Source organism: Miniopterus natalensis, chromosome 20 (genome assembly GCF_054644295.1).
Source record: "Miniopterus natalensis isolate mMinNat1 chromosome 20, mMinNat1.hap1, whole genome shotgun sequence".
Lineage (NCBI taxonomy): Eukaryota > Metazoa > Chordata > Mammalia > Chiroptera > Miniopteridae > Miniopterus > Miniopterus natalensis.
This window is the reverse complement of record NC_142100.1, coordinates 4,232,020-4,241,177: the sequence shown is the minus strand read 5'-3', so window position 1 is coordinate 4,241,177 and position 9,158 is coordinate 4,232,020. Positions and strand designations below refer to the sequence as shown.

The 9,158-nt window shown below is 61.8% G+C and overlaps 1 protein-coding gene across 1 annotated transcript; it reads right to left on the bottom strand.

The window, feature by feature from the left end:
• Positions 1-5,302: 5,302 nt before the first annotated feature.
• Positions 5,303-8,732, bottom strand: BSX (brain specific homeobox). The gene is made up of 3 exons (XM_087828686.1): positions 8,471-8,732; positions 6,494-6,696; positions 5,303-5,542 (listed from the first exon to the last, which is right to left on the bottom strand). The coding sequence occupies exons 1-3, from the start codon at positions 8,730-8,732 to the stop codon at positions 5,303-5,305; spliced, it is 705 nt and encodes a 234-aa protein (XP_087684812.1).
• Positions 8,733-9,158: the final 426 nt, after the last annotated feature.

Below are 9,158 nucleotides of genomic sequence, written 5' to 3'. Positions count from 1 at the left end.
CAAAAGTAAGATTAGAATTAAGTCTCTAAGCCAAGCCATCTAGCCAGTGGCTATGATGTCAAATCTGATTGTGGCTATAAAATATTAGGGAGTAATAAGGAAAGGCTCCTAAAATTATTATAAGTGAGACGAGGGAGGAAAGCCCATCTGTGTGCACAGTGGGACTTCTAAGAGAGAAGAGACGTCTGTAATAGTGTCAACAATGAAAATAAAGTTAAAAAAAATCTTTGATCTCTTGGTGTCTAATGAAAATAACCTTTATTTTTAAAAAACAAAAACAAAAGAAAAAAAACAGAAAATACAAAGAAGAGACTCTGACTGGAGAGAAAACATGAGAATCACTTCAGATTTTCATCTCGCTCCTAAATATTTATATTAATTCTATAACTCACCAAACTACTAGGTCGTATGACATTGGGTAAGTCAACATCTCTGCTCTCAGTTGCCGCATCTGTAACTAAAGATTAGCCAAATTTTTTAGAATAGGAGCATGTAGAGGTTTGAAGTAGCTTCAAGATCACCCAGCTCGTCCTACTGAGCATATGAACCTCTTCTGAACAGCCCAGCAGGTAGCTAGTCAACCTCGGCTTGACTGGAAACAGGACCATGGACTCAGTGCCTCCGAGGAAAGCCAATTTCAGTTTCAGATTGTTCTTAATCAGAAGTTTTTCCATAAATTGATCTAAGACTTTACTAGATAATTTCCAGCTAAATTTTTAAAAATTGCTATGCAAAACCCTCTCCTCCACATAATGCAATGACATAGCCCCACCATCACTTTTATCAAAACATGAATTAGTTGTAAGGTGTGATTATTGAAATTGGCCGTTAGTCTTAATTCTGCCCATGTCTTTGACATTGGCAAGGCACTCATTATATCCGGATCTTAATTTCTCTGCCTATAAAATGAAGGGCTTAGAGTTTGTTAAATGTCTCTTCTAACACTTACAATTCCTTCTCAACTCTATCTTTGTCCTGAACTCAGTGGAATATTATTTTTACAGCCTACAGTGAAGTTTTTGGGATTTCTTTAATGAAGAACTCTTCTTCTTTTTCTTGTGTCTCTTAACGTTTCTAAATGTTCTGGACATATTTAAATTAGACTGTATTCTTAGGGAGATCACAAGTAATTTTAATAAGGTGGAACTTATATTTCCTTTCCAATACTAGGATCTTAAAGGTTAGAAGGAACCATACAAGGTATCCAGCCCGATCTCCCGCTAAGGAAGAAATCCATAATAGAGCCCCCCTAATGTTTTGCCTTCCAACTTTTGCTCACACTTTCCTAGTGGAAGGAGCTTAGTGCTTTGTGGATTTAGCCTGTTCTATTGAAAGACAACACAGTGCCTGACCTATAGAAGGTATTTAAGTGTTGTTCAAAAATATGCTTGCCTGGAACCACCCATTGGTCCTGGCTCTGCTCTCTTAGCATGGCAAAACAGATATGCCCCTTGATACTTAAAAGCCACGCAGCCATTCAAATACGCGAGTCTAGCTAATCTCCCCTCCCACCCCCTCCAAGGCTCTGCTCCTCCAAGCTAAAAGCTCACGCTCCTCTATTTGTTGTTTTCCACACCTTTTACTACCCAGCTTCCTGTACACTGGATGAATTTTAGCTTGTCAACATCCTCTTTAAATTGTGATTCCAAGAATATGACATAATATAAAGTATTTTAATTAACTCATTATTTTTGCACATATATTGAGCTTAATTAAAAAAAAAAAAAGAGGGAGCCATTGCTTCAACTAAATACATTTATTGCATGATTCTCTTAGCACCGGAAAGCATTCTGTTTGCTCTTTGCTTTCACATATCTTTATCTCTAGTTACCAAATACCTCCACAGGAGCCAGTTCTCTATCTTTGGAAGCAGTGTCCTGGGTTCCAGTTAATCGTTTCCTAGTGCCACCGTCAGCTCCACACTGGGCGGAATGGTGTGCCGTTCATTCCTTATATTCTTACATCACGTGGGCAGAAATATTATCAAGAGCCCCTCTCTGAAAGTCTATGACCTGAAGTCCATCCAAACAAGAGTAAGAACAAATATGAAACAAATTATCTACTAGAGTTGAGATTACATATAGGGTGACTTTCCCACCTTGGCTACTTTAAGATGTTTTGCCCCTTTGGAATCAGACCTAGCTATGTCCTTCTTTCTTTAATATATCATCGTGAACATGGCGCTGTCAGATCTTCGCCACCAAGTGAAACCGACTTGAGGGGAAAGGGTGGATAATTCAGACAGAGCACCCTTTCCGCCTATAGAGGCTTTGATCACGATTGAAGGCCAAAAACAGAAGTGCGATCACAGTTACATTAACTTGAGACCACATTGTGTCTATCCTCTGTCATCACTAACCCGCTGTGTACAGAAAACAAGAGGGAGGGACGGAGGGAGGGAGGGAGGGAGGGAGGGAGGGAGGGAGGGAGGGAGGGAGGGAGGGAGGGAGGGAGGGAAGGAGGGAGGGAGGGAGGGAACTTTGCTATTGAATTGTTTGCCACCAACCTCGGAACACTGTCAGATGAGAAAACACGGCTCCTGGTCACAGCTCTTCCCTTCCCTCCTAATCTCACCAGCAACAGCCACAGAGCGAGGACCAGGATGGGGAAAATGAGCATCTTTCCATGTTTAATGCTCTTGAATCGGAGACACAGACACCAAGTCCCGGCGCCAGGATTCGTCCTGCCTGGGGTGGGGTAGGGCTGTGCCTCTGCTAACAGAGCCTCCTGCCTGCCTGCCTCCTCCAGGGGCCAGGATGTGGACCTAATCTGCTCCTTCCAGACCCCAAGTTAGTCCTGACATCTTCTTGTGAAGACAAAAGAGAGAGACGCATTTCTGATGTTTTCAGATATGTGTTAACCATCTATTTTTTTTAAATTTCTTTCAAAACAAAAAATTTGTGCTCACTTTAAAAATTCCCCCCAAATCCCTTTTCGTAGCTGTGTTTCCTGGGACTGGAAGAATCGGAGCCCCCCCCTGTGTAATGGTATCTATTTTCCCTTCCAGGTTACCAGGAACATTCTCACTCTCAAATCAGGTTTTTCGTAAAACCAAGTTTTTTTTGTCTTACGTGAAGCATTTGTCAAAAACTCCTGCCTTGGAACAGTACAGTCATTATCTGAACAAGAAGAGAAAGGAGAAATCTGAGCCTACATTTGCTTTTAATGACACATCTGCACAATCTAAATAAATGACAGAGGCGCCCTTGTGAGGCGACGGGGCAACGTGCAGCCGATGCGGTTACTAGAGACGCGCGGAGAGGCGGCGGGGTCGGGGCGCCCGCACGGTGCCCCCGGGGGGTCGGGGCGCCCGCACGGTGCCCCCGGGGGTTGGGGCGTCGGCACGGTGCCCCCCGCAGGGGTCGGACCGTCCGCACGGTGCCCGCGGCAGGGGTCGGGGCGCCCGCACGGTGCCCCCCGCAGGGGTCGGGGCGTCCGCACGGTGCCCCCGGGGGGTCGGGGCGCCCGCACGGTGCCCCCGCAGGGGTCGGGGCGCCCGCACGGTGCCCCCGCAGGGGTCCGACCGTCCGTCCGCACGGTGCCCGCGGCTGTCGCGCGCCCTGGCTGCGCGGGCCCCGCCGTCCCGCCCAGCTGCGTTTCCGTAACCGTGAGGGGAGCCGGTTCTCCTCGTCTGTTACCCACGAGGCGGTTCACTGATGAACGCGCACTTCGGGAAGTCGAGCGGGCTAAACAACGCTGACGTTTTAAAGCGAGAGTTTTGCCTCCTGCGCGGTGCGGGGTGAGCCACGGCCTCGCTCTAACCCCGTCCTTGCTCAAGATGAGTAAAGAGTAAGAACCAGAAGCCGAGAACTCAGGTCCGGAAGGGCCTCGGGACGCCCCCTCCGAGAGGGACGAGGAGCCCGAGGCGCCCGAGGCGAGGCGGCCCCGCAGCTGCCGCCCCGCGCCGCCTGCCCCGCGCGCCCCGGGCCGGGCGCCACCAGCGGAAGCCCGGGCGCTGCCCCCGCGGACGGCTCGTCCTCCCGGGACGAGCCGGGCCGGGGGCCTGTCGCGGGCCCTCCCACGAGAGCCTCGGCCGGGACCCGCCGCGCCAGTCCCGCCGCCGCCCCAGACCCGCGCCGGGCGCAGCGTCGTCGGGGATTCCCGCCGTGATTGCAGATCCCAGGCATCGAGAGGGCGCCGTCCCCGCAGCGTGTCCGAGTCCAGAAATATTACTCGCCTGCGCCTTGTCCACGCGGGTGGAACTCGAGACGGTTAAACGGTGGGAAACGGGGCCCCGGGGCCGGGGAGGGGCCCGCGCGGGCGGCGGGCGGGCGGCACAGCTGGGACGCCGCCGCCCAGGCCCCAGAAGCTGTGCGCGGCCCCGGTTCGCCCGCGAGCCCTTTGTTCAGGGAAACCCGGGGGCGCACGGACGGCCGCGTGCGGGGCGCGGGCGGCTTCGGCCCTCAGTGGTCCCCAGGCAGGTGCGGCCCGAAGGCGACGGGCCCGCCCCGCTGGCCTTGGTCTTGCTAAGACCCCGCAGTCCCCTAAATGCCCCGGGAACGCGCATTTCCACGCGCAGCCCGCGGAACACTCACTAAGAGTCGGTCGGCGGCGGGACGAGCCGCGGGACCGGCGCCCACGGGGTCGGAGGCGGAGCTGCGCGGCGGTTCCTCCGCTCGGGTTTCTGCGGCGCGGCCGCGGACCGGGCGCCCCGGGGGCGGGGAGGGCGTGGGGGCGCCGGGGCCGCGCACCCCTCAGGAGGGCCGGGCAGGCCCGCGGGCCGTGCGGGCGCAGCGGCGGGAGGGCGGGCGCCGCGCAGAGGCCTCGCTTGGGCGTCCGCGCCGGGGTGCGGGGTGCGGGGTGCGGGGTGCGGGGGCCCGGCTGGCTACCAGCGGCGAGCGGCGCGAGCCCGTCGGCCCGGGAAGTGCTGGGGATGCGGCCGCGCCCGCCCGGTCCCCGCGGAGCCGAAGGCGCGGGCAGCCGGGCCCTTACCGCAGCCGACCCGTCCGCCCAGGAGGGGCCAAGGGCCGGGCGAGGGGCCGCGGAGCCTGGACCGCGGAGCCGGCGACGGGGCAGAGCGCGGAGGGCCCGGGGGCGCGCGGCCCCGGCCGAGTCAGAGCCCAGGGCCCGCGCTCCGGCGGCGGCGCTGCGGGCGCGGGAAGGGCGGCGGGGCACCCACGGCCCGGCGGGGCTCGCGGGCGGGAAGGGGCGGGGCGGCCGCGCGGGATCCCCCGGGCTGCGGGCAGCCGGGCGCGTCCTGTCGGGTCGGCTGCCAGGGGCCGAGCTCCGAGGCCGCCGGGTCCTCGGGTCGCGGGGGCACCGCGCGCGCCCCGCCGGTCCTCCGCGCCCCCCGCCCGGCCGCTCAGAGCCCCCGCGGCTCGGGGCCGGGCTCCCCGTCGTCCCCGATGTCCACCTCGTCCTCGGGCTCCGGGAGCGCGAAGGGGCCGGCGGGCAGCCCCAGCCGCGCCTCGGCGGGGCCGGCCTCTGGGCCGCGCGGGCTGCCCTCGGGGCTCTCGGGCCCGTCCGGCGCTTTGGGCTCGTCTTGACTTTTCCTCAGCTGCTTTTTGTGCTTCATCCGCCGGTTCTGGAACCACGTTTTCACCTGATTTCAGGGAGAAAAATATAAAACCGCGTCATTCCTCCAGACCCATGGTCAGTGGCCTGCGCTCTGAGCGCTTGCTGGGAGCGGGGAACCGGACCGGACCCCCTGACGGGTTGTTCGGGAGCTGGGGCCAGGTCACCCCGAGGGGCCCCGGGTCACCGCTTAGGTCGGGTGGGACTCAGGCCCGGGCCCGGGAGAGCCCGCCCTGCGGTGACCACGAGGGTCGGGCGGCGGGCGAGCACCGGCCCCGTCGCGCGTCGCGATTTCTGCTAGTGAGGCCGCGCCCCGTCGCCCCCGCTCCTCTGGTTGGGGGAACCTAACACCCGGCCCAGCAGCACCCCCGCACCCGCGGCTGAGCATCGCCCTTGCAGGTTCTCATCAAAGAAAATCACTGGGCCTGGCAGGGCCAGTGGTCCCCCCGCAAGGTGCGCGCCCGGGCGCCCCGAGGATGAGAGCTGGGGCCGGGGCTCCGAGGGCGCAGCGCCCGGAGGAAGACGCACGGTCCCTCCCGCCCAGGACGGGGCGACGGGAGAAGCCTGAGTTGGGGGGCGGGTAGGAAGACCCGCAGCTGTGGGAGACTAAACCAGACGACAAGACCGCCTCGTGCGGCCTCTCTCGGGACGAGAGCCCCTCGCCCCGTCCTGTGCCTGACGCGGGTTCCCGCCCTGGTGGAAGGGCTGCGGGGAGGCGCTGGGGCCGCCGCTCCCGGGGGAGCAAGGGTCGGGACCCCGAGGAGCCTTCCCTCGCGCCCGGAGCCGGGAGAGGTGCTGCTCTGCGGCTTTGCTAAGTCTGGCAGGAGGTTGGAAATGGCTGCACTTGGCTAAGGATCTTTGGAGACGCCCGGAACGAGGGGAGCGGGCAGTGGGGGCTCAGGAGCTCCGCCCGGGCCCGCGGGGCTCGGCGTTGAGGGAGCGGAGCGCGCGGCGAGCGGGGCTCCCTCCGGCGGCCCACCTGCGTCTCGGACAGGCTGAGGGCCGTGGCCAGCTCCACGCGCTCGGGCGTGGACAGATAGCGCTGGATCTCGAATCTCTTCTCCAGGCCGGACAGCTGCGAGTCGGAGAACACCGTGCGGGCCTTGCGGCGGCGGCAGTGCTTCCCCGGCAGCTCCGCGTGCGCGTGCGGGGGGTGCGGGAACAGCGCGGGGACCGGCACCCCTGCGGAGAGAAAAGCGGCCGGGTGGGCAGAACCCCGGGGCGTGGGCCCCCCGCTCCGCTCCCGCCGCCCCCGCGCCTCCCTCAGCCTCCCGTCGCCGCCGGTCCCCTCCTGGCCCCGAAGCCCCGGAGCCCTTCTCCCAGGAATCACAGGGCACTGGAGGGCCGGGGCGCGTGGGGAGGGCGCGAGTCGCCAGGATACCGCCAGGAGATCTTTAGCAGGAAGCCATCTAGAAATTACAAACAATAAACAGTAGGCAAAACGGGAAAGGACATCATAAAATAGACCCGGAGGACGTTTAAAATGTTCTTGGAGAGATTCCCTAGCGCCTGCCAGCGTCCAGTCCTCCGAGGCGCCTCGCCAAGTTTTCTTGCAAACTCGGGGCGTCCAGGAGCTGCTCCCTCCTGCCGTCCATCCCGCGCCTCCCAGAGCCCTGCGGCCCCCGCGTGGAGCTGAGGCTGGCGGGGTGGCGGACGCGCCCTGCCCCCCACGCACTAGGAAGGCCTCTCTCCCCGGTTTCCCGAAGCGGCCCAGGGAGCAGAGCAAAGCGCGCGGGTAGGCTCGGGCTATCCCCGCCTCGCGCGTTTCCTTCTCAGATTCGGGGAGCGCTGGGGACCCCTCTCTCTAGTCTGCTCCTCGCTGTTTCTCTCGCTCTGTCCTTCCGACCCCAAGCAGAAGCGAAGCGCTTTTCCTCCGCGGATCGAAACTTCTTTCCCTTTCCCACCTTTGCCGGCTTCTCCGTGCGGGAGAGGCGCCGAGCGCGCACATGGCCACAGACCCGGCACCGGCCAACCCAGGGGGAACGAAAGCGAACGCAGAGGGTTTCGGGGCTCTGGCCACTGCTACTGGGGGAACGTGGGCCGAAGCCGAGGCTCGGACTTCGACAAGCTTTACGCGCCTGCCCTTCCCGCCCAGCGCGGGCCCTGGGCTCCCCGCGCCACAGACGCTCTCAGCTTTTGTTGTGGATCCACAAGCTGTCTCTGTCTTTCCACAGTCCCCCCGGGACCAGGGGTGTTTGGGGGCTGCAGTCTGCACTTGGACTCAAGGAATTATTCTATTCTGGCTGGAATGGCAGGGCTGGAGGAGTGTGGATGTGGCCTGGAGGGAGGCAGTGAAGCTCTGGGTGTCCGCCGCCTCCCTGGACCAGCCAGGGTCGCCCGCAACTGGGGCAGAGGGAAGCTGATCGTGAGTTAAAGGCTAGATGTTGGGAGTAAAGAGAGCTAAAGAGCAGCCATGTCCCCCTTTCTTTCCTTCTCCCTTGTTTGGGCCTCCCAACCCCTCAGTCCTCAGAACACCCCAAACTCTCCTTCCCTCCTGAGCCTCCACGGAAAGCGGTGAGCGCCGGCGCCTGGACAAGGCCGGCGCGCTAGGGTCCTTTGAACTTCTGCGTTGCAGAGTTGAGGTCTGCTCTGTGGGGCGGAGCGGTCAGGGGTCTCCCTCGGAGCAGGTGGAGACAGACCCGGGGCTGCGCGCTGGGCCGCGGGGGCCAGAAGGAGCACAGGGAAGGAGGCTGAGCGCTGCCCACCAAGAACAGCTCAAACCTGCGGGCACCTCGGGCCGGGCAAGCCTCCTCCCCGGACGGAGTGCAGTGGCCGGGCCGTCCCCACGGCGGCCGGCCTCGGGGCAGCCCCGCTGTTCGCAGCGGTGCCTCCAACCGCAGGGAAGGAGGCGGGCGCCCGGCTGCACCAGCTTGGCTTTTCCAGGCCCCATCGCGGTTAGGGTCCGACTGGAAGACCTGCTCTGTCGCTCCCCATACCTCGCAACCCCTGTACTTACCCGAGGTGGTGAGGAAATAAGGGTGGTGATGGTCTCCCTTGTGCAGAGGGTGGTGGGGGTGAGGGGCCAGGAGGGTGGGGGTGGGCATGAGGGGGTAGCCATAGTCTAGCAGAGGCACCCGGGAGGCCAGAGAGCTGGCGAAGTGGTCGGGGGCCGCCTCCCTTAGAGGCTTGGGCTTGTGCAGCAGGATGTCCTCGATGAAGAAGGACGTGGGCCTCTGAGAAGATGCCGGGTGGAGAGGGGAGGTGAAGTTGAGGTTCATCGTGAGCCGAGCGCAGGGAGAGGCCCGAGGAAGGGCGTGGGCAGCGGGCAGGTCTCCGAGGCTCCGTCCGGGCCGGGCCGCCCGGGCTGCAGAGGCGAGGAGACCCGCTGCCGGCGCCGGGCCTGAGCGCGGAACTGGCGGCCCGGAGCGGAGCCGCGGGAGCCAATGGCGAGGCCGCGGCGGGGCGGGGCGGGGCGGGGCGGGGCGCGCGGGCGGGCGGGGCGGGGCGGGCGCTGTCCGCGGTGCTGAGCCCCGCCGGCCCGGTCCCGCGCAGGGGCGCCCTCCGCGCCGCGCGCCTGGCGCCCGCCGTTTGCGGAGAAGGCTGGGGACGACCAGGCCTCCGTCCCCGACGAGCCCCTCGGGGAACAGAGGCCCTTAAAGGGCCCCGGCGATAGGGATCGGCGCTTACTTGGGCGTTTGGGTCTG

What these genes read in the sequence shown, in the direction of transcription:
- BSX (XM_087828686.1), bottom strand. Translation starts at nt 8,732, where the DNA reads ATGAACCTCAACTTCACCTCCCCTCTCCACCCGGCATCTTCTCAGAGG. An exon ending in TTATTTCCTCACCACCTCGG is followed by an intron (nt 6,697 to 8,470) that starts GTAAGTACAGGG and finishes TTCTCTCCGCAG; the next exon opens with GGGTGCCGGTCCCCGCGCTG. An exon ending in TCAGCCTGTCCGAGACGCAG is followed by an intron (nt 5,543 to 6,493) that starts GTGGGCCGCCGG and finishes CCCTGAAATCAG; the next exon opens with GTGAAAACGTGGTTCCAGAA.